The sequence below is a fragment of the Calonectris borealis genome, chromosome Z, assembly GCF_964195595.1.
Source record: "Calonectris borealis chromosome Z, bCalBor7.hap1.2, whole genome shotgun sequence".
Taxonomy (NCBI): domain Eukaryota; kingdom Metazoa; phylum Chordata; class Aves; order Procellariiformes; family Procellariidae; genus Calonectris; species Calonectris borealis.
The window spans coordinates 55,727,816-55,753,293 of NC_134352.1; the positions used below are offsets into that span (position 1 = coordinate 55,727,816).

General features: G+C 36.3%; 1 protein-coding gene across 4 annotated transcripts in view; it reads right to left on the reverse strand.

Annotated features, from left to right (window-relative positions):
* The window catches only part of UHRF2 (ubiquitin like with PHD and ring finger domains 2), a 100,808-nt gene that overhangs the window by 65,885 nt on the left and 9,445 nt on the right, over positions 1-25,478 (reverse strand). For all 4 annotated transcript variants that reach the window (XM_075138049.1, XM_075138048.1, XM_075138047.1 and 1 more), the window contains exons 2-3: positions 18,887-19,129; positions 14,395-14,657 (exon numbers count right to left, since the gene is read on the reverse strand). In XM_075138049.1, the coding sequence (XP_074994150.1) occupies positions 14,395-14,657; positions 18,887-19,129 (506 nt within the window). The remainder of the gene's footprint in view (positions 1-14,394; positions 14,658-18,886; positions 19,130-25,478) is intronic.

The following is a 25,478-nucleotide window of genomic DNA, read 5'->3' on the forward strand; positions in this document are numbered from 1 at the left end:
AAAACCAAAAAATCTAGAAAGATAAATGTGCGCATCATTCCTTCTCTTGACAACACACTTCTCTTGGCAAGATGTAGTAAGGAATGCAATATTAAAAGAAATTAATGGTTCACTAAATTATAATTAAGAAATTTTGGTTGATTTATTTTTCACTGAAACTTGGTGACTTCTTACACAGTATTTTACATAATATTACCAAAAAATTGCTAGGGTTTATAGGGGACTGCTTTCTTCCTCCTGTGTCGGTGGTATACCATCCCAGCACACATACAAAAATCAAAGCGTAATGAATAATTTCTGAAGAGCTCCAATTCCTTTCCAAGTTGAGACTCATTTAGCAGAATTAAGACAGTGATATTTGACAGCACTACAACTAAAATCCCAATGCAAGAAAGCAAGCTTTTAAGATTTGAGATGTTAACTTTTCAGTTTAACACCACAACCTTCTTAAATCCTCTGTATAAGGCAATTATTCAATGACAGTAGAGCCTGTATAGTTTGGAAAAACGTGCACAATATGGACATGATGAAAACATTGCTTTCAGAAAAAAGCTGGCCCGTTACAAAAAGTAAGAAATAAAAAGTAAGATGCTAGACTAAACCAGTGAGGTTCCTTTCTGATACTGTGTGTAAGCGAATAAAGAATCTTCCATCATTTAACTAGTACTAGATGAGGTCACAGTACAAATTTAACAGAGAAATGAAAGTCTACTGGCTATAAACAAGTGCTATTAGAAGTTCTCATTTTTCCTTCTTAACAAACATTGCTGGTGATATATCTTAAACTACATTTCCATCATGCAATTATTGGTACGTTAGCAAGAGCACTCATGCTTTATAGATAATATACCTTTATCAAACAGCACTGTTAAATCGTAATGGCAAAATCCTACTCTTACTAATAGAAGTACGGCTCTGTCACTTTCCAGCATGCCTCCCTGTAGTGAACAAGATCATTTCAAGGTCTTGTAACTTACTACATTACTACATAAAGAAATACTAAAACTACTGTCATTAACAGCATGAGGCTCTGTTAGACTATAGCCTGAAATCAGGATGTCTACTCCTAAACAGTTGATTGAAAGCCCACTGATGTAATTGGAGACATTTTAAACAAGTTCATTTTGCTTTGTTTTATGCCTTCTATTAAATCTACTGGTGGTAGGGTGGGGCCTTGACCTGGCATTCTATCTCCAGGCACTTCTTTGTCCTCTACCATGCAGATATCCAGAGTGTGCCTTAAATTTGTAGGAAGATTTTTCGATTTTTTTTGTTTAAAGAAACATGAACCACAACAGTTGAAAAGCGGCTGTACCTTTAGATAAACCAATGGCCAAGTAAAAAACCATATCCTTAACTACTTACAAAAGTTAAATCCAAAGAGTGTTTTTTCCCCAACATTTTCAGATCCTAATTATAAAAATCTGCATGACAGGAATTATATCATACAAAGACAGGTGCTTGGGATTGAGCTATTATCCATATGACAGTCTCATACGATGTAACTCTCCACAATTCCTAAATTTTTTTTACTTGGTTTTGTTTACAATTTGAGTGTGTACTGCAAAGCTAACATTTGTGGTTTTACCTTTATGTCGTGCAGCTTTCCCTTAAAAGAACTATTATACAATTCTACTGTAATAATCATGAACGTGGTAACTGTAATATCCACAAAAACCGCAAGGCAGATTCATCTACAGGTAATAAGACAAAGCAAAAAGCAACTATAGAGATAATGTCTATTTTATTGAGTGCCTGAATAACGACATCGCATTATAGTACAACAGGCTACTGAAATCTTAAGACAGCTATGTTTGAGCTAGTAATCAGTTCCAATCATCTTACAATAAACCCTTCCTAAAGGTTGGAGAAGACAGCAAGTAGCACACAGTAAATGAAGACTCAGTTTACTTGAACTCGGAAACAAAAATAGGGCTTAAACATCAGGAAACTAAAGAAGATAGATAAAAAATAGACATCATTTATGTATACAGTGAAACAATCAAGTGAGAAGTACATATGAGATCAGTGGGATTGTAAAAATAACCAACACACATTAAAAAAGTTCCAGTGTCACTATCAAAAAAAAAAAAAGAAAAAAAAATCAGAACGTGTGACTTACAACAGTTTACATTCATAGAAACTTAACTTTGACCTGAAAAATCTATTCTCTTCGAAAAATAAAATCCTTTCAGGTTCTGTTTTTCCTGGGAGACCCTTGGACAAATATATTTTTTACTTAATGATTAAGAAATATTTTTTTCCCAAATTCAGATTTGTGTCGTCTTTCCCACCCCTATACAACTCAGAACAGAATCTTTCCTACTGTACTGCTGAGGAACTTCAAGGATTGTCATTATTAACAATGACTCCACCTCTGTTCTTGGAAGTATCTGATGAAAGAACCCAAACAAAGAAGATTGCTTATCAGCATAACTAGAACAAGATCACTTACCAAAAGACACCCCCCAAAGTCCCCTTTTACAGACAGAAAGAAACTAACTGCTTTCCAAAGAAAGAAAAGAAAGGCAGACTCTTAACTGAGTAAATTTTTCCTCTTATTAGCTGGTCAGAAACTTAAGCTCAGAAACTTTGGAAGAAAAAAGATAGCTTAACAACAGGTGATATTTCCCTTGTCAGAATTCACCTTCCTTTTGCATCAGGTTCCAGACATTGAGTGTTTTGCTGCTGTGCCTTCACACATAGAAATATGCTTTTATGGACATCGGTGAATGCTAGCAGATATTCAACCATTCACGTTTGTCCACAACTGACACCCCAGGCAGGACAGCAGAAACAGCATTTATTACAAGCTTTTGAGTTAGGCTCAAAATCACACAGAGTCACACTATATATGTTAAGCACAGTACCAATATTCCTCATTATGCTAAGTAATGAGTACTTCCACAGAAAACTTGTGCCCCCAAACGTATCTAATGTCACAATTTACCTGAGTAAGTATGGAAAAAACACACTCACATTAGAAAATGCTACTACCTTCCATGTTAGTTTACCCAAAGTTTAACAAGTTATTTGTAAAAATCCCACATTAACTTAAAACCTAATCTCTTAAATATGCAAGAGTAATATTTAAATATAGTATCACAAAATGAGAATACGTGGACTTATGTAGATAAACCAAACACATAAAGAGAACACATATGATCCTTTAACAAGCCTCAAGAATGAAGTGAAAAACCCATTCCAGAAAGCTATAATAAAGGACTACTGTTAGACATGAATGTTTACTGAAAGTGTTTTCTTATTTATTGAGTTACTTTTAAAATCCTAAGATGACCCTCAAGAGAAAACAGAAACATTTTCACAGCAGCGTTCTAATTAGACTGGCATAAGTTTGGTACAGTTGAAATGAAGATTGTATGACACAATTCAACCTTTAAACTTAAAACAATTGTAGACATTTTCTTGGTTTTCCATGTTTTTCATGACACTTGGCACCTAATATTGAAAAAAGCAGACATCATAACAATAAGCATAATCATAACAGTTTAATGAATACCGCCCATAGGAACTCTCATGTTCATCGTTAAGCTGTATTTCCCTGTAACTTAATTTTTCTCTGTAATATTTCTAACTGTAAATACTAACACTAGCATAGCAAGGATTTCTTAAGATTTCCTATCTGTATGGACAGTTTCCATAGCAAAGAATTATCCATGAAGTAAAAATTCCAGTGTTTCTTGGCTATGGTCAATATCTGCTCATTCCTAAAATGTTCAAATATTAATAAACATATTAGCTCTATGTCAGAATATACACTGCTCAATTTACTGAGATCTTGCAACATATCCTTCAACACTTCTCCCAGCTGTTACCAGAACAACTGGAACTGGAAAGATAAAATTTTTGAAACAAAAGTCAAGACTTCCCCATCCTCTCTCCATAATAGTATGGTAAGGAATGTCAGTGCAGATGTACAATTTCTTAAATTGTTATTTTCCAATATAAATATAATGAAAGTATAATTTGTCTTCCCAATCAACAAACTCAGAAAAGAGTCATTCAATACACACCCAGAAATGAAGGAATAGAAGGGCACAAATAAAAGAAGAAAGAAAAAAGAATGAACTCATTAGAGAAGGTAAATCTGATTAAGAAGGTAAACCTGAATAAAAACTACATTTGCACCACCACCACCACCCTGATAATTTGCTACCTGAGGAAATAATGAGCATAATTTTGCTCAAGTATTTTGAGAAAGCGAATGATACTAGAGCCACAATTACGAATGGAAAGAAAAAAAAAGTCACTGGGATAATAAAGCTGTGAGTTTGCACTTCCAGAAGACCAGCAGGTCTGATAATTTGTTATTACAAAAAAAAAGTAACATATTTCAAAAGGCAGACTGGAAGGAATAATGAATATCAATAAAGATAAAAATCAGTCACATGGAACATAAACAAGATCTTGAAAACCTTACCTAACAACTAATAATTGCAGAATTAAGCAGCTTAAACACTGAGAAACTGTATTAATAGCCTGAAGAGAAACAGCTCATTTTCCTAATGATTTTAGTTCTGAGTATTAAGAAAAATTAACTTCTAGACTTACATCATTGCACTGTGTGGACAACAGAGATACTCTGAAAGAAGACAAACTGGAAACAGAGTATCAAAACAGAAGTTCAGAAGCTGTAAGAAATACATATAAGGTTGAATTTTTAATACAAAACTGTTGTATCATGAGTCTAAATACTGTGAATGTAATGAAAAACAGGTTTACTTCACTAGTTAGCACACAGGATGACAAGCCACACAATTACTGAAAGTCGTTTTTTTTTGAAAAACCTTTCCTCTGGTGTTCAATCTGTGACTGTGCAAGGACAACACGTACAGCTAATTAAAGACAAATAAATAAGAAGTAGAAAGAGTTCAATCACATTCTCACTGACCACACCATTTTTTTCAGCCAAGTATCAGTTTTAAAGGAAAAAAAAAGTTTAACTGTTGACATTTCAGTTGTTCTCTCAAACAACTTCTAGGACAGCAAAGCTTCTCTCCCCTAATTTCATATGCTTTCTAAAGAGACACAAGAAACATCTGGATTTTCGCCTTAAACTATTTCCTTTTCAGTTTGGGGAAAGTGTCTACGTCCTTAGAAATCAAAGCTTTACAGTCAATGCCAGTCGTCAAAACCCTGAACACTAATACAAGCAAACACTCTGAGATTATAAAATACAGACTGTGCAGTCAGGAAATCCACTGCAAATGAGAGAAGGAATCTTACAAGGTATCGACTTCTTGAAATTAAGAGCAGTAGTGTGCAGCCTACTCCCCCAAAATACTTCTAAGTTTGAACTAATATGCCTAGACAGCCACATTGTAGTGGCACTCTTCTTCTAGTGAGGATGTAAAGACTGAAGACTTATATGTGACCTAGTTCTCCCATTGTTTTAGCATTGTATGAGAGAAAGTTTTGAATGAGTAAACAAACTAATGACTGATATTAGAAACTAGAAAACAAAATTGTGCAGCTAGGAGAGGTGCTCCAAGTAGTCATTCGGACCAATTATAAAAAAAAGTCTGTTACTGATAGAAGGTCAAAGAAAACATGTGTTTCCCTTAGGAAAAGATTGTCTTAAGAGAAGACTCCACTGGGCAGACAATACAGCTATTGTTTCTCTTCCTCTTCTGAAATTCTAAAGTGGCCAACATGAACCAAGATAACAGGTGCCATAATGAAGCTATGGTCTGTAGCTCCCAACATTTCTTCATATTTCTAGTCATTACCTTAGTATCCTTCAAAAGAAATCACTTCCCAGCCTCCTCACTTCAACTGTTTAGACTACTGCCAGGAATTTGACAACATACACCTTCCTGATATGCACTATTTCCTGTGCTTAATGTATATCAGAAAAAAGTCAATATTTCAGTTAAACATGTTTACAAGGGGTATTTGAGAATTACATCGTGTACAAGGGGATGCATTTTGGCATTTCTTCACAGAAGACAAAACAACTGTTTGCATCACGCTCTTTCAGCAATGCTGCTCAAAGCAGCTACCTCTCAAAGAAGCAGTGATTCTTTCCCTTGCTGTGCCCCCACTGTACAGCCACTGGGCAAATGCATTTGATTGGATCAGTGACATAAAAACTAGTAATATTCACTTAGTGAACATTAGTTTTAGATATATTAGGAAGCAAGAACGCTTCACTGTACAGCCAAACAACCACCAAATTCAATGCAACTTAACTCTCAGATGTACATTGTTAGGAAATAAGGTAAGAGGAAGAAGCACTGGCCACCTCATTTGACAATGGCCCATAATGTCTTTTGGTCTCCAAAATCAATTTATCAACAGTGCCACCTGTGTGAATTCTCAGATACATTCTATTAAATCCCAGCCTACTACCTTTATTTGAACATTTAACATTAAAAATATTCTGAAAAATATACCTAATCAGCAAGGCTAATCTTCAAACCATTCTTTCACAAAGGAATAGCAAGTTTGAAGATCTTGATGATCTCTTCAGGTAAGGAGACACTTTCAAGGAGAAAGTGATTATTTTTCTTGACCACGTAGTACTCAGAACCTTTCTTCTCATTTCCTCAAAATATTCTATGCCCTCCAGCTATCAACCTGTGTCTTGCAAGTTACTTACACAGCACACAGGATGACTAAAATTTTTGACCTCTATGACAACACAGTGAAATCCTAATTTTCTTAGTTTTCACTTTTACTTTTAAAGAAAATGCAGAATTGTGCATACTTACATTATTTTTCAAAGGTTAATGACAGTCTGGACTACAAATAACAAATGAAACTCACCTGAAATAGGCAAGACTCATTTGGTAAGGGTAATGGCTACAGCAGGACAGAGCATTTTAGAGTGCTAGGCTATCACAGTCTTTCAAACAAAATGCCTTATAGTTTTTTTTTAATTTTGTCTCCTCCCTTTATAAAAAGGATGATCAGTAATAACTTTAGCCTTCATTGGGAACTGTTTCTCCTCACACCACTTTCAAGGTGAACTTCTCTGACTGTCTGCAACCCTGATTAGTCCTGAATAAATAGAATAGATGTGTAAGAAAAAGGTTTAAATAAAAAAAGTAATCTTCTTGATAATGAGAACTTCCCTTGTACTTAAAGACCTCCTCCTCCTGCACTTGAAAGCTTTTCAAAGATACTACAACATGAAATAATAGGGGAATAAATGTTTTCCATTTGAGAAGAATGAGATCTGGGGGATGAACAAATTTAAATTAAAAAAAAAAAAAAAAGTATTTCAAGTAGGATCCCTCCCAACTTTTTTCCTCCTAAACTGTTTTTTCACCTTGCGCTGTTCCCCATATGTCCAAATAAAGTTTGTTGCCCAAGTTCCTATTTTTGCATCTCTTTCAGCTAGCATGAGGCACCTGTGCCCCTAACACAACTCAAACACTTGAGAAGCAGAAGCAAATAAGCTTAAAATGGTAAAAAAGACTGCCAATCTTACAAATGCTTCTCAGGCAGAAGCAGAAGCAAAAATGAAAACACAGGAGTATTGAGTTGACGGGTCAATGCATTTTAGTAGTGTTTAACAGCAAACCTTCCATCTTGAAATAAAAGCTACCACTGACAGACTGATACAACTGAATTAGTTCAATTTACACTTGGGAACACAGGAGTCCAACAGGTGTCCAGGATCACTGAGATCAGTCCCCTTTTATTACAAGCTACCACATACACTAATCTTTTCCCGGAATTCATTTATGAGCTCAGGGTCTAAAATTACTGTGGTATTTTCCACAATAATTTTTATTTTTATGACATTTTACACAGCTTATGGAAAACTAACTGGCTAACTAGAGAGACATACTGACTAAGGCTTACAGATATGGTAATGGCTTATTATTACGTGCCTTTACTTTCAAAGCAGGCTGTAATCTCTTTGGAGTAAGGAATGCCTTTTTGTTAAACCGTTCTACGAAGTTTAGCACAACAGTAAGAGAATTTATTCTTGAGGACTACAGGTCCTAATTAGTAATAATATTTGATAAAAGCATATATAGTAATCAACACAAGCTCTTTATTTAGATGCAATAGCATCAGCAACTTAAGGACAGAACCAGTAAGGATAGACGTCTTACTACTTATGAAAATTAACAGCTCTTCATTTTTCATGCTGAAGAATGGAATGGACTACCCTCAGTAATGTTATTTCTTAGAAATGCATTACTCGCGTTTATTCTGTAAACAAAATTGCCTCTGTAACAGGCACAGATCTGCACACATTCTCTTCTTCCCATTCCTCCCGTCCTGTATTTTTGATACAGGGAGTCCGCGCGAATGCATCACTAGCAGCAACTACATAACTGAGTTCTTGACAAGAAACAACGATGCAAATGAGAGTGTCACCCTAGGAAAGCCACATTCATGATCATGCCTGCTTTGCCAAGCTATGTGCAACAAAGTTCACCCGTTCAAAGCTGACTGTTCTGTCTGCACAAAACAGCTGTTGGTTCTACAAAACTTCAAACCCAACAGCATACAGGCTCCAGGATAGATAAATGATGAACACGCATATGGAAATGATACCTCAGAGAAACTAGTTGCTCTTAAGTACGCGTCTGAACTACCTACACATCAGTCTACAGGCCTAGTCAGTAGCTCCCCACATCCACAGTTCAGACAGAGTGGGTTTCCGATTTCCTTCGTTACACAGTAAATACTGTAGGATCGCATCCAAGGACAGCATAGTTTCTAAACACATGTAGTAGCCAGTACTAATATTCTAGAGATATCCAGAATGGTGGCATTCTTTAATAATGTCAGAGTTAAAAGTATACTGCAACTTAAACTCTGCCTTAGCAGTCTTGCAACAGATTTTCAAATTACCAGCATCCGCTGAGACCATCTCTAAGATCACTGTATCCTTTGATCTTCCAGCTAGCAGCACAAAGAGACACAGGGACCATCTGAAGTAATTGGTCCCAAGCAAGTTGGACAATGCCTATTCTATCCAACTTATGAAATGCTATGCAATTTAAGAATAATATAGGAAAACTAGTTTTCTAACCAAAATCAGAAGCAGGTTGAATCTTAGTTTAAGACAAAACCTCGAGTAGGTCCCAAAAGAAAAATCTTGTAATAAAATAAAAAAAAAAAAAAACCACCAAACTGAAACCCACATGCAGGCTGTCATTCTCCCTGTAGAAGTGAGAGAAATCATGAAAGTCATCTTGCGGAAGAATAGAAGTAGCAAGCTGGTTGCCACAGGCTGTGGCATCAACCATCAGTTTTCTATTACATTAATGATGAGGATCAGGAACGGCAGCATTCTCATCAAGCCCAAGAGAAACATTAACTTCCGTGAAGTGCAAGGAGAGAAGCCTGGGAAACCCACTGAAAGATGGTGTACTGATGTGGAAGCAAGGACTAACATAACAATCCTCAAGATCCATCAGACAAATCAAAATATTAACCAAAGAGCTTCTCTTTGAAGAGGGACACTAATGGCCAACAAGAACCCTAATGTACTTGGGAACTTAAGTCCATCGGGTTAAAGTCCTCCTGTTCACCAACAATGACAAACTCTATTTTAGCAAAATGAAACATCAAGAACTGGGAAAAAGAAAATCTACTCTTAATAAATCTACTATTAGAAATACTCTAACTTCTGGCTGCACAGATCCAGGAACTTGGTAAAGTTTTTTTAGGAGTCCTCGCTAATAGTAATGGCCAACTGGCTACCTAAATTGCCAGAATCAGGCTGGGTGTGTAACTCACTTATTGTGCATCCTACCTTTGCATTGCTTTTCAGACAGGCTCTTTACAGCATCAAAGAAAAGATATCCATATAAATTCTTATGGATCATAAAAACATCCAACACACATCCTACACAGAACAGACACAGACTGAGAAACAAAGAGACCTCAGACTAATTCCAGAACTGAAAGAGTTCAGAGGGCATCACTCCACAGCTCATATTAAGCATGAAGTAAACAGATGATCCCTCTTGCTGACGTATCTGGTTCCCTGGAATAAATAACCACAAACAGTGTACTTCATGACTCATGTAGATATTACCTCAAGATTTTGTTTACACTTCTCTGTTGATTGATATAATACCTGAGAGGGGTATTATCAGCCAAACACAATAGCCCTGAAAAGTTACCTACACTTTAGCCATACTAAATCTATACGTGCATATAGGTAGGCATACTGACACTTCTCAGGCTGCAGAAACGTCCAGCCTTCCTGTGACTACCATGGAGAGCCTTTTTAAATGGAAGGCTTTCATCACAAATGACTTAAAGAGGAAAAGGAAGGAAAAGACAGAATTTGTTTGTAAATCAGTAAGTCTTTCCACTACTTCAAAGAAGAGCTAACCATTAAGAAGCCAACACTCACAGAGTGAGAGAACTGTCTCCCTGAAACTAAGTAGACTATATCCAGTGCTGCACAAGCAACAAATATGAAACAGAGTAAGTTAAGAACTTATTCTTAAATAATATCTTTATTTTATTTAGATATCATTATCTAAATAGTAAATAAACTTTCATATGACACAGCACTGTGAGACATGTCCACATTAAGCTTCTGAAGTGTCCTGCCCCTAATTTAGAAGTGATTCTTAAGCAAGCTGTGGTGGAGACTCTACCTACAATTATCTCTGTTAACTTTAGGATCTAAGGATGTGTTGGATTCCTCATGAGTCCTTTCAAATAAGGATTGGGCTTTCTTCTGTTCAAGACAGGTTCACATCTTGTTTTTCTGTATTAAAAGACAGTTGCTCGGAGCAGAAGAAAAATGTATGATAGCAGTGTATGAAGCTTGATAGCACACCCTTGACTTCAAAGTCTTCAACAGCAATTTGTGATACCAACAAACAGAAAGGTGAAATGGAAATACAGTGAATAAAGTGGCAGAAGGGGAGGAAGCCGACACTGGTAGAAATAGGAACACACCTGTAAACAATGCTGTCTCCAGGGAAAAGGCTGCATTCAGAAACTGAATGATGAAGATGGACTATCAGGTAAAAGCTATATAGCCACAACTAGATGCCAAAACTGTCAAATGTTTTCAGCTAGAAAACCGAAGCCAGATGAACATCAGATCTGTTGACGCTGTTCTAACTACTTGCAAAGAATCAGGTGTGGAACATACAAGCAAGCCAGCACAGATGCAGCCTCCTCGATGCACAGCCACAGGACTATGTAGAACCACTGGCTAGGGCAGTGTTGTCCCTCATTGAAACTGGTGGAGGAAGGGTAAACACGCCACAATTTATGGAAACATCTTGGATGAAAATTCTTAACTACTTCTTCATGCTCTTTGACAGATTTTCTTACCACCCCCAAAAAACTTCAAAGTAGAGAGAAGTGCACTCCAGTATAAATTAGTAAGGCAATTAAGGCTAAAGGTTAACTTCCCTGATAAGCACAGCCTAGGAGAAAATTATTGAGGTGAAGCTTCACTTTTGGATAAAATTCCCAGCCACACAGTTCTGAGACAGATGGTGTCAAACACGTAACTCAGTCCTGAATCTATGAATACCATATACCCATGGGACAGCTAAGAAAAGAAAGAAAAGAAGTGTTTCGGGCCTTCATCTGAGTCAAGACGTGGATCTGTGTGTTTTGCAGACAGCAAGGTGAGACAGGCCTGCCCTAGAGGACTTCGTTGCAAGAACTGGGCCTATGATGATGGAAGACCTGGTCCTGACATAGGGTTGCACAGACTTCCAGTATCTCCTACATAAACATCGCTATTAGCATTACTGGTTCCAGCCACCAAGAGAGGGGGAGAAAAAAAAAGAAACAAAAAAAAAAAAAAAAAGGGGACGTTGCTTGAACTTTTCTTTTTTTTTGTGAGGGGTCAGACTAAGCCTGCTACAACATGTGGGAAAGTATATTTACTATTCATCACAATGAACCTTCGGATCAGAGTCAAGGGGCTGGAGTAGACAAATTCAATGCAGTACGGATGACCTATCCCTCAGCTGTAACCTTCTTCTTGGTGATTTTTTTCCCAAACTGGAAAGATATAACAGGCAGAGAGGGAGAACCAGTCTGGAAACTGAGCATCAGTGATGATCTGAGAAGCTGTGGAGCTACGTCCACCTCTGACACATGGTCCTTCCAAAGTATTCAAGTAATTTTGATGGCTTTACAGGCACCAGGCTTATGTCATCCATTTGTGAGACATTTTTATTCTGTTTCAGGTAATGGCAAGTGTTTTCACGTCTTGTAAGAATATACCTGTTGTAGGCAAGGCGGAGCTGAAATTATGCCACCCAAGAGAATCACCTTCTTTAGGAGATTAAAAGGGAAAAGAGCTTCTCCAAAACAACACAGCAAGGACAGACTAGAGAATGCCAGGTACATCTGGCAGCAAAATGCGCAGTCCAAACCTAAAGAGCAAAACATCCAGGAACAGGTAGCTGTGTAGAAGAATATAGTACAAGCAGTAATATATGAACCTTGAAGGACAGGAGTGAAGAGATAAATTAGATGAAACAATTCCTGGAGCAGAGAAAGACTGTGGGGCAACACACACCATGATCTCCCTATTTAACCAAATCAAGCATATAGGTGGCAGGATACATGTGTGGGCTACAGACGCCAAATAGGTAAACACTAATGTATGAAAACAAAGTGGTATGAGTGCACACATAGCTGCCGTATGAATATGCATGTTAGGTAACACTAAAAGAAAAAAGTTAGACATTGAAAGATTTGTAACAAAGGTCAGCAACATTCATCAAAAACCCAATCACTGATACACGTACAAGCCCCACTTTTCAGAAAGCCTTCCAATAGTTTTTCTTTTTAAAAGATCAAACTTTCAACACCTTAGACTGATCAGATAAATAACTGTGACTTCAATGACTGCCTTGCAACATTGTGTTTCTGCACCTTACCTAATTTTCTTGGCTAAGAATATACAACTGCTATTCTTACAGTAAGAGTAAAAAGACTGTCTTCACCCGCTGAAAAGGAACAGCTAGATCCTGAAGTACACACAGAGGTCAATCTTCTTTTTTCTTTAGTATGAACGTGCCAAAGAAAAATCAGACCTGTTGTGAAACATCTTCTACTTTTAACTCATGCAAAGCAACAATATCTACAAAAAAGGAACATAATTTCACTGCAACAGTTACAAACACTGTTTCTCAGAAATGTTTGCCCATGGCTAACTTAGATACATCCACAGGATTGTAAAATTAGGTAATCTTAAAGCCAAGTCTTTGAAATCACACCACAAGAGACATGTAATTTCAAGTGAAAATATTTTCATTTTGATCATACTGGTTGACTAAGTTATTTTCATGTACTTCTTGCAATATTCAATGAAATATTTACATTTCTACTTCCACCTTTGTCATTCTCCAACATTTTAAGTTGAAAACTTACACAGTTGCAGATACGGAATGTGAACTCAGAGTTAAAGAATTGCATTAAGTTGTATCTGCTACTAGTAAGAGCAACAAAAAGGTGCTCTAAATCAGATTCACAGTTAAATATTAAAATAACTAGAGTTGAAGTAGCTGCTCGAAAAATGTATTTTGGAAATCTACATTTAGTTAATATTGAATATACTTTGCATCCTTCTACCTTAATCTTACATTACAAAAACTACAGTATTTTTACTAATCTCAGTACCAAAAATTAAAAATCCTCAACTCATTTACAGTTTTATTCATTTAAAAGGTTAACTTAATGGTTTAACAGATGTTATTTAAAAAAAATCCAGACCAATCTCTCAAGCAAATGAAGTGGTGCAAAACCTGTTCATAAATAAGTAATCCCTCCAAATTCAGGGTTTCCCACCCACACATTGCAGGCTCTGGAATTTGTTTTTAACTACAGAAACAAACTAACAAAAAAAAAAACCCACAACCCACCCTTAATGCCCTCTCTCCAGTTCAGAATAAATTTCATGCCCTCGGTCACGAAGTTCTCTATAACAAACCTTTACTGTAAGTGCAGACCTGCAATTTTCTGCACAATTGTTCTATTTGGAGTAAAATTGATCCCAATCAAGTAAAAAAAATTGCTCTCATGAGAGTTCTCCTTCAGCTCCAGTGAGAGGAATTGAATATACATAGGGAATAGTCAAAAAAAATTAAAACAATACTTCACTTGGAAAAACCCACAGTAAAAATTCAGTTATATAGTTTCTTTCTCTTACGTAAGAAGGATGGATTTTAAGTTTCATAAAGACAAAGAAATTAATACTTGACAAGTATTTAGGCATGAAAAATATCATTACTCCCAATGGGTTCACTATATCCAACTGAAAAGTGTTATAATTTTTTTAATAATTTTTTTCTTGGTTGCAATATTGAACTTGCTTTCTTTGATTCCAAGCTTCTTCAAGAGATTCTTGGTTTATACAAACCAAATAACAATATGTGATGTCCTCAAAATAGTATCAGGAGCACTTACTCATCGTACTTGATATGATAAATAGCTTCTTCATCAGTGTCCATACAGTCTGAATAAGATGTGGATGGTTTACTGTCCAAATTATTTGCATTTTCTCTAGAATGATCTTGACTTAAGTTTCCATTAGTCCTTTTGTAAGTGTTACCACTCTTTCCTTGAGCTTTACCATTCTTATGTCCCTTTGTTGCTCGGGTAACATTTTCTATATGAGCTTCAAACCAGGCTCCAATGCTGACATCACGGGCATCCACCAATTCGTTTATCTAAAAGGAAAATTCAATAATGAATTTATGCTTATTTTATATAATCCCAATTAAGAAAAAAAATAAATAAGACAACTTACTATGCTACTACTTAACTTTGTTATCGGTAAAACAATCAACTCTTGTCTAGTTGAGCTTAAGCAAGTTCAAGTAACATGCAGTCATGAACATGTTGCGCTTTTGGTATTTTATTGCTCTTCCCTCATTAAAATCTAGTATGAATATAATCTGTATCTAATTTTAAAAAGCAAGGCTAGAGTTCTTTTTTTTTTTTTTTTAAAAAAAACCTCCAAATCTGAAAGTTAGCTTGATCTCTTTCATTATCCTTTCCTCTTGCTTCACCAATTGTTCTTTATGGCTAAAATAAGCATACACAGTGTTAAAATACTAGCTCACAACCAAGGGATTTAAAGACTTTCCTGAACCTCCAACTTGGAATTATTTAACCTTCTATCCTTCTGGTCTGCAAGATTTTTTTAACCCTCCAAGACTCGAGGAGGGAGAGGGAGGAAACAAGTCTAACAAGGTTGCCACTACAGTCAGCCAAAATCTTACAACTGTAAAGAAATGGAACTATCTCCCAGAATTTCTCCCTTCTGTACTCACAATACTACTGGTATTAAGCAACCAAATGACGTTACTACTCTAAATCATGTTTCATTTTCTGAAGTCTCCAGCTAATTAAGCAGATGTTCCTTTAATAATACCGAGAACACTGAAAAAAAAGATTTAAAGAACACTTCTTCAACAGTAGACCAAGTATAAAAAAATGGTTACAACAGAACTACTGCACAGCCATACCATAGAGAACATCTATAATAAACAATATGAGATCCCTACATAAATATATGTATGTATACGTATGGTTTAAGCTACAGCCTTTGTCAAGTACCAACACAGTGGCAGACAGAGACTTACTCTTACTAACCCCAAAGGCTAGTTTCAATAAACTGAACAATCTTATTGTACTTTCACAGGAGCAAGCCAAAATGCACACTCAATAACTTTTAGTATTTAGAGTGAAGCAGTTCTTAGGTATCTGAAAGTGCAATTGACAGCACAAGTTTATCCCAAGAAAGCAGTCCTTCTTATTTTGCTCTTTTCATTCACCTTCTTAAAATTACCTCCAAAACTCAATCCTTTATTTTTCCTTCCATGTAAAATACCAACATGTATTTTTTTATTCTTATTCTTACAACCTACAGTATTCAAAGTACAGCTTTTTACCAGGATGGAAATGTCAGCCACATAATAAACAAATCAGAGGAGGACAGTCTCATTTTAAATCTATCAATCTATTTTAGACATGAACAGTGGATTCTGGCACTCCTAGAAGGAACCCTCACAAAGGCATCCCTACACAACCTTGTGTTTTAATTAGTCATAGCTCAAAGTGCTTCCTTACTTCCTCCTCTCAAAAACACGGTTGAGCGAGACACACGCTAGTAAGGATTCCCCCATCTGCTATCAGTTATGAAAGTGCCAGAGAAGCCATTTAGCCAAGTCAAAAATCATCATCAGATCCAGAACAAAAAAAATTTAAAAAAAAAAAAAATATCAGTCCATGCTCCCTTAATCATTCCTCTCCAATGCATCTTTCCACAATTTGATACTTACACAACAGACTACCCATCCTTGCAAAGAGTAACGGCAAATAACACAGATCACTGAGGAATATTAGACAACTATTTTATGTTAGCGGTGTCTGGTTTAAGAACTGGATTATTAGTAGCTCTTTGTGAACAGTATTCAACAAATACTGATTTTAATTACAGATTCAGTTTTCAGTTTGTGTGTTTTTTATTCCAAGATGGTTACGAGTTCTCGGCTAAAATGTTTTTAACGCAGCCAGAGATTTTTGGATGAAAAGTTATGAAGACTGTGTGAGAAGCAGAAGGGGAAACATGCACATGCTTCTGAATGATGCACATGCTTCATTTTTTCTAACATCATTCCTGCATGCCCAACCAGTGTTACTGTAACTCCTCTCTTGTAACCTGTCTTGTATTCCTTCTTTTGGCACTGGAGATCAGCCATGGATACCCTGCTTAGCCAAGGTGGTGTCCTTCACACATGCTGAGTCCATCTCGGGATGGACCCCCAGTTCTTAAACCAGAGACCACTAACAATTCTCGGTCTTAGTAACAAGGATCAGGAGCTGAACATAATTCCACCCACTACTAGTCCTTCAGAGGTCATGTAAATATCAGATGTCAGGTACAACTGGAATATAAAACAAGCTAAAGTATTCTGATTTACATAATATACAATGACCACACAGAGGAACTGTCTAAATCACTGTTTTAACCACTAACAATAATTTAATTATTATTAACTATTATTTCAAATATCAACTCTACCACTTTTTTTCTTTTTTTTTTAAATTACATGGTACCTTTCCTTTTGGTAGTTGAAATCAGAAAGAGAAAAGAGGGCACAAAGGCTGAGATATTCATAACGTGGAATAAGTAACAGGTATCTTGTTAAGTGTAGCTCTGGATGCTGATCCAGTGAGGCACAGGACTTCTCTCAGACAGAAGAAATTGTAACAAACTATTCCTGCCTATAACTAGACAATTCCTTATTGTTTGACGAAACAAATGAAAAATGATTAAATACATCCATCTATTTATCCATCTAACATAGCTTAGCTTATGGCCTTTTTTATTGAGTTTTATTAAACAAGTTTACTACCTTTGAATTACATTATTGGCTAAAAACATATTCTTAAAAGTTTCCTGGTTCTGTAAGTCAAAATCCTCTATACATTCCTACTGTCATCTACAAATAGCAAAGATTGCAATGACTGTACCCTTATTTTTCTCTCTATATATAAAAAACATATGGTTGGCTGAAAAAGTAACCAATTCACAGATAATGAAGGAGAAAGTGTTAGGTCTCTAGTATAAGAGATAGCAAAAATTCCAGCTGACTCAACAGGTTTCCTTGAGTATGTCTGCCAATATCACCATTCCCTGTTCTATTTTCTGTTTTAATCCTGAACAAAACAGCTAAGAGACTATCTGATTTAATTTTCATCATTCGTGAAAAATATACATTTTAATACTCCCTTCCTCTAATCAACTGATCTTCTGCGGCCTCCCATCTCCCCAGTATTCTCCTCATCCTTTCTCGTATTACCTTTTACATTCATTGGTTAATTGTAAAGCATCAAGAACTGAAGAACTGGGGTTTTTCCCCACTGTCATAAATGGAGATAAAAGAAAAAGGACGAAGCACACAAGCTTGCCTCTCCATATTCAAGCTACTGATTTTTTGACCTCCTGATTCCTCAGAGAATAAATAAAACTCACTGCACAGACTACTACAAGAATGTACAGTAAGTAACTTACCACTTGTCCTCAATACCGGAAATGTTAAGTAACAGTCTACATGAAACTGAGACAGCTTCCCATTAGGATGACAGGTCTAAATAATAGCGTTCCTCTAAGTGAAATTAACTTGTATACGTATAGCAGCCTCAACCTCCTTTTCCTTCTCTGAAATCATGGATATTTTCCAGCAAAAGAATTACTGTTATCGGTACTTCTTATCTAAGAGAAACATCCGAACAGGAGGTAAAATGCTACCATTCCCTATAGATGCACATCCTACTAAATATCCAATGAGCTAGCAATCTGGAAACTGCCCATTTTCTGTTTAAATTAAACTTCTGGTACTCTGATGTAATCCTACATGACAATATCAAAAAATTCAATGAGGTACAAAACTAACAATGAATATCATACACGATTCCTAAAAAAAGCTACAATAAAACAGCAATAATTACATTACATACAATTTAAAGAAATTGTGTATTTCCATAGTTTATCTAGTTCTAATGCAGCAGTGAAACATTAGTATTAAAACAAACATTTGGCAAGCTTGAAAAAAATAGGTAGGGGAAAAGCTATGCTTTTGCGCAGATTTTTTTTTTACCTTCTGTTTCACAGGTACTCTAAACTTTTTGGAAAACATGTTTTGGAGAACACAATGTGTCAGAGTTTATGCACTCTCCTGAAACCTGCATCAGTGAGCCTTCATGTCTCTGCAAGAGTCAGCTTAAACGAAGTCAATCTGACTTATGTCAAATTGGGGAATTATGTCAAATCATGGAAGAAAGCAATGAGGATACACACTTTTATACAATAAAACAATAAACTTTTTTAACAATAAAATTAAACCCACAAGTGTGAAGCAAGTTTCCAGCTTTTAAAGTTTGTACATACCTTGTACAATCCAATGCCAGGATCAATGAGAAATGAGCGAGATGATGTAGATGGCTGACTGGGTGATCCACTATTTGTTTTTTTGACTTTGTTCTTGCAGTTGGAAACAGCACAGGGATTGACTTCTCCATCCTGATCTGTCACAGAAGCAGTGGTAGGAGCTTCAGATTCAGAACGTATCAAAAGCTGAACTATGTCATTTAGTCCAACATTGTAGTCAAATAAAGTGTGTCCATCTTCTAGCTGTCAAAAGAAAGGTACACTTGTAAAATTCTACCCTGAGGTACCTAAGTAGTTTCCAAATCTTCCTTTTACAGACAATAATTGTACAGATCAGAAGAGGCAAGCCATCTATTTGATGTAAATAAAAACCTATGTCTTGTGTATATGCAAAAACAAATTCATCAAGTTACCTGGAGCCATGATTTCATCCAATGAAAATCACTGAAAAGCTTAAAATTAGAAACAGATACCTTCACAGACTTTGAATCTTTTAATTATGCATCAACATCCAAGATAATGCGGGAATATTCTGATCAAAAAACAGGTAGTATCTATGTTGCCACTTCCAGGACATACACAGTAACTATAAATACACGTGAGAATTTTTACATTAACAATCATTGTGTTGTGTTCATTTCAGCTACATTAATTTCACAATTTGCTCTTTCTCAATCTTTTCTAGAAAGCAAGGCAGTACCTGATACTTCCCTAATATTTTGCAAACTATTTCCAAAATAAAACATCTAGATATGAAAAACCTCATACACACACAATTCCATTTACTTTTCAGAACTGTAAGATCTGAAAGTATTGTGCAGGAGCAACTACACCTAGAGGGAAGCAACACCAAAAATACGTACTGGGCTTTCAAGTTTATGCAAGGAAACCTCCTAAATTGAGAGCCTTCAAAAACATTTTTACTCCAGATTTAGCCAGGTTCCCCGTTCCACAGGCCCCACCCCAAGATCAAAACAAGTTTATTCACTGAAAGTAAGTCTTTTAACTGGTCAGTTTAAAACCGTTTATAAAACTGAAGAAACATGCACTGTGTAGCACTCCCTCAGATAACTTCGTACATCAGGGCCCACTATATTGCAGGTGCAATCAGATCCCTCAGAACACCAGAATATAAATAGAAGTAAACTTTTTAATCATATATAGTACACAGTTACTAAACATTATTTTGGGCCCCACTCTGCACTTTAAGATACCTGTTATTATCTTTATTTTACCTAATGAGCTCACCTATCTACAATTAAGCTAAGAAACTCACACCAAAAAACACCAACCTGTATGACACAAGAGAAGCAAAACAGGGAATAATGACCACTGCTGCTTTGCTCAGTTAAACACTCTTAATGACCTACAGCATCTTTGAAGCAGAGATTTAATTTACCTAAAAGTATAATGCATTGTTCTGGGACATCAAAACTAGAATTTGATTTTACTTCACGTTGCAGTGGGAGAAAAACGTGCATGACTAAAAAACTCCCACCTGTTTCCAAACTACTTCTGCAACAAAAAACTACCTGACCTTTTTCCAAGAACAGATACTATTTTCAACATCACTGTTTCATGAATCTTTTCAAACTTACCTGTTTTCATGAGCTTATGGGCAGTATCAATATTACAAGAAAAAGTAGGGAGCATGAAGAAACAGAAAAAATAAAGAAGTGGGAAGGAATTCTCCAGCTTCTCACGAATATAGTTTTCTGTAACATTCAAATGATCTCAGGGTAGACAAAAGTGGAACACAAGTTTCTTCTTTCATTCCCCTGCTTTTTCAGAACAACTCTACTACTCTACAACAAAACAACAGGGGCAGAGGACAGTTATGGACATAAGCTGACACTCAAGAAATGAATCAGTTCCTCTGTGAATTTAAGATCTGTGTAAAAAAAAATTACTCTCCTTATTGCTGATAACTACTGTACCCACAGCTAGGATGTGTAAACACAAGTATTCGTAGATTGTTTCAATGTAATTGAATGTGACCCAGCTGTCTGGTCAACAGCTATCGGAACTACCCTTGTTCAGCTCACTGTTTTCAAACCAGTTTGACACACAGCAGATAAAACTGTACTAAAGATTTTGATGCTGTAACTTAAATGAAGACAAGTCTTAAAATGGAAATCTCCAGCAACTGTTATTCTATAGGTGACTACCAACACTGCCTCATAAGCCTGGAGCTTTAGGCTAGGGCTTCATACTCAGTAACAAGATACTTAAGCAAGTTTAAGTAACCTTTCCTGTCCCATCTCATACGTTCCTACGCTTCTGACAACTCTTTAACGAAGCAGACAGAAGTGTGCTTGCAGTCCCATGACAATCCAGATCTGGGGACTTTTCACGCCACAAGAAGTTTGTATTTTCGCTGTTAAGATTATTAAAGAAGTTTAAAAACAGCTATTCTTAGATTCAAAGTACAAATAATCACCTTGCAATAACATATTTGAAGGGGGGCAGGGGAGGAGATCCAAATTTCTGGAGTTGCTACTGAACGCTACTCCAGGCCCACTTTGAAGATTCCATCCCTCACCAAGTGATTTTTTTGTTGCAAAATGTTTAAAGAAATTCAGCAGTACATCTGCAAAATAAATAAATTCTAAAATAATGAATATATTGGATGTTATTGGAGATAACCTAACTTCTGCTCCATTTTTCTGTTCCAATTGGACTGGACAAGCTGTGGCAGAGGTTCCAGTGCGCAACTTCTAGAATCCTAAGGTGTGAGGAAATCTTCTGAAAGTTAATGCAGTGGAGAGAAAAGGATAACCTTGCTCCTGGCAGACTGAAGGTATGTATGCAACACACAGGTGACAGCAAAGAAATACTGTCATTGTTCCCTTTCGCTCAGGACATGCCATGTGCAGGCTGACAGTAGAATACTTCGAGGTACTGCAGTTTAAAGCCAATTCAGTGAAGATCTAGATCTACCATAAGTAGGTAACCAGTGTTAACACTCAAATAAAAAAATGTCGTGTGTCTAGTCTTCGCGATCTATTCATCAGTTACAACTGCAGAATAAGTTGTATCTTCAATGCACAACTGAATCCTCCCTATTAGCCTGAGAAAGAGGCAAAAAAAAAAAAAATACTGAAAAAAAGTAATCTGTCCAGGAATAGTTATATTTAACGTGTTCAGAAAGCAAGACATACCTAGGCTAGGCCTTGAGTAAGAAGCAGCCTTCTCCAATGACACACACCCCACCACCATGCACAGACTACCTATTCCTGCACAGGAATCAAAGAAGCCAGCTCTGATGAACGTGAACTAAATGGTCAGTAGAAAACTGGTGACTGCAAAGTTGTCTACTTTACAGTATTAATTTATAATGAATTAGCATCTGTTCTCTGCCCAAGTGGTTGTGGGTTTTTTTTGTTTTTATAATCAGTATTCTTTGCAGGAACATTTTATGACTATAGACTATTCTATGACCAGTGATGTCACGCTTAAGTCTGAAAGCACAGTAACAGAGATAAGGTTACTATAAGCACACTTCAAATGAGGCAGGATGTAGAGTTTGGCAATGTGATAGGGAAAGAGCACCTGTTTATAGTATGAGCAAAAAATATGTTCCCAGAATACTAGCAACCGTATAAATTTAGACCAAGTCAATGACTCTGCAACACTGCCTGCTTCTGGGAACAAAGTAGAGAAATGCAGGAACTCAACTAGTAAAATCAAGTGCACACGCTATTTGACTTACAACAACTAATGTGTGTATCTACAAGTACACCTATACCCAGCATTATTGCATCACTTGACAATTTAAATCCTTGGAGTAACAAAATTGGAAAACAATCAGTGTTTAAAGAACTCCATTCCACAACAGAAGGAGAGAAGAACTGTAAGATGTTGTTTCTTGAATTACTGACACTATACTGATGTTAATATAACAATGGGATCTTGGCCAGTAAGGCTGTAACTTCACAGACTACTAGAGTAAGAGAACAGTAATGCAGTACATTGCTTTACAGTGTACCTGTTCCTCCAGATAAAGTAGTACCTCCTACTCTGTTCCAAGTGGCCAGGGACCATAAGATGACTTTTCAAATTATATTATTAAAGCAGTATCAGACGCAGAAAATTCAGGACCTATCACTATCACAAGCCGTAGGAGAAAAAGCATTATACCTTCCTTTCTACAGACAACTAGCATTTTAAATCCATCCTGGAATACAGTATTTCTTACCCAAAAGAACCACACAAAAAAACCCAAAGAAACAATCCCACAAAAAAAAACCAAAACCACCCACAAACAAGTCACACACACCACGCCTCTTATTTCCCAGCAAACACTGCCTTATTATGTCATCAAAATTCACGAAAGCATTACTGAATTGAGTCGCAAATAACCTCACAGACAAGTTAAATATTCAACCCAGAAAGGTAGAAAATTTCATCAAAAGCAGTCTGGCAATTTGTGGGAATAGGTGCTGACCAGTCCCCTAGTCAGCTTTACGGTATGCTCGCTTCTAACAATAGTTACTTATATAAATATATAAACAATTTCATCCCATTCTGCTGCATAAACATACTAAGAAGATTCCCTGAGAATATATTTGCCTGGACAGTGTATTAAAAGAAAAGAAAGAAACATTACATGTTTACTTAATCATTCACTAAGCATTTAAGGACACTTGTCATTCACAAGTTCATACACGCAAACCAGAAACAAAAGTAATCGGGCAAGTACCAGATAATCAAGCTGTATCTCATTCAACACAGTTATGATTTCTTAATGGGCAATTAGAACATGTGCTAAAGCAAAAATAACTGAACAGGCAATTTCATTTATGAAATTTTGATAGCTCTCCTGATCCTACTGTCATTAAAAAAAGATGCATTTGTTTCCTTAACAGTAGATTTCACTTCCAGTTTTACTTCCTCTTAAAGACTGGCATGTGTCAAAAGCCTTTAAGGTTTCATTAACATATTCTGAATGAAGTGACACTAAAGAGCAGCTAGATTTACTGCATCTAACACTCCTTCATTATACTAAATATACGTAGGTAAAGAAACAGGTTACATCTTTCAAGTGTATTTTCATAGATCACGTGTTAAAAACACTATCAATTTCCAAATACTTCTACACAAGTTTGTTATAAATACTTAAAGATAAGACAACACTGTGCTTACACTACTACACAAGAGTAGCTGTAGCAATGCAATACTGGAATTGATACCTACCTACTATCACTGCTGGAAGAACTGCCTTGTAACATCAAGCCACAAATTACTTTAAAAGCATGTAGAAGTTGCACTTACACAAACATGAATGATCATGTAGAGTGCAGTATGATACTACATACTGGGGAAAAAAATATGCCTGACAAGTAATTCACCAATTACTATCATATTAACTTGTCTACAAGTCCCAGCAGAAGCACAGCTCATTACAGGTTATACAGAGTGTACAGAGACCTCCCAAGAAAGCACGTAATCATTCTTGTAAGAACATATTACAATTCCTGGGTCACCTTAATCCAGCCATTCCACTTGACAATCCAGATCTTTAATCCAATACAGAAGTGTACCTTTGAGCATCTTCTGAGGTTTTCTTTTCCAAGAACTAGAACAGTGCCTACATCTAGCAATAAAGATGAAAGAAACTATAATGAATGCAGAAGAGCTCTTTAATTAACATAGTATATAGATGAAAAGTTAAGTGACATCAATCTTTTATTCTGCACAGATATTACATGTACCCTACAAACTTCTTTAACAGGAAATGCGTAAGCGTAAAGAGCTTCAAGTTCAGTAGAAAAACCTGGTTAAGAGTTGTTTACAGGAGTTACCCAAGAGCGTAAGTTTGTCTGAAGAAATCAAGAACCTGTAACTTCCAGTTCGGTACTCACTGAAAGCAAGCAAAGTGGACTTCCAGAATTTCTAGTATTCTCCACCTCAAGACTGACGTACAAGCGTAACTTTTTCTGCCTGCAAGGTGGCTGTTGGAATTGTGAATTCCACTTAATATTTTTACAGAAGCATCCAAACACATCTCCAACCAGCATCTCATAATGAAAAGCCGAACTGAAAATTCAAAATCAGCTTTTAAGTATATAACAGCAAGTTTTGGGCCAATGGGACCAACTCAGGTCAACTAAAATTCAATAATCACACATTAGACACTTAGCTCACAGACTTCTGCCATTCACAACGTGTGTTCAGTTTTCTTAAACTTTCAAAGCTGAAAAAGAACCTGAACAATACTTTTTATTCCACATGGAAAACTGTAGCCTACACCTGGATTACCTGGTATCTGAAGAGAATGCTTCAGGATGCCAGGATCTTTAAATTCACTTATTATTATTAACCACATTCAGAGTAGCAGGCACATGGTCAGGTTTTTATAATAACTGTGTGTATTGGAACTGTTTCCCAAGGAAGTACAGTTGTCTCAATTGCAACAGAGACAAAAGTTAAATAAGAGGGAATTTAGTAGCCAACCACATAAAGAAAATTGCTGTCTTCATATGAATTGAATGTTTAATATGTCCTGTCTTAAAGCATTTGCAACTCCAGAAGATCCACTTCCTCCTCAAGCCACTCTAGTTTCAACAGTACTTGTTGCAGCTCCCATAGA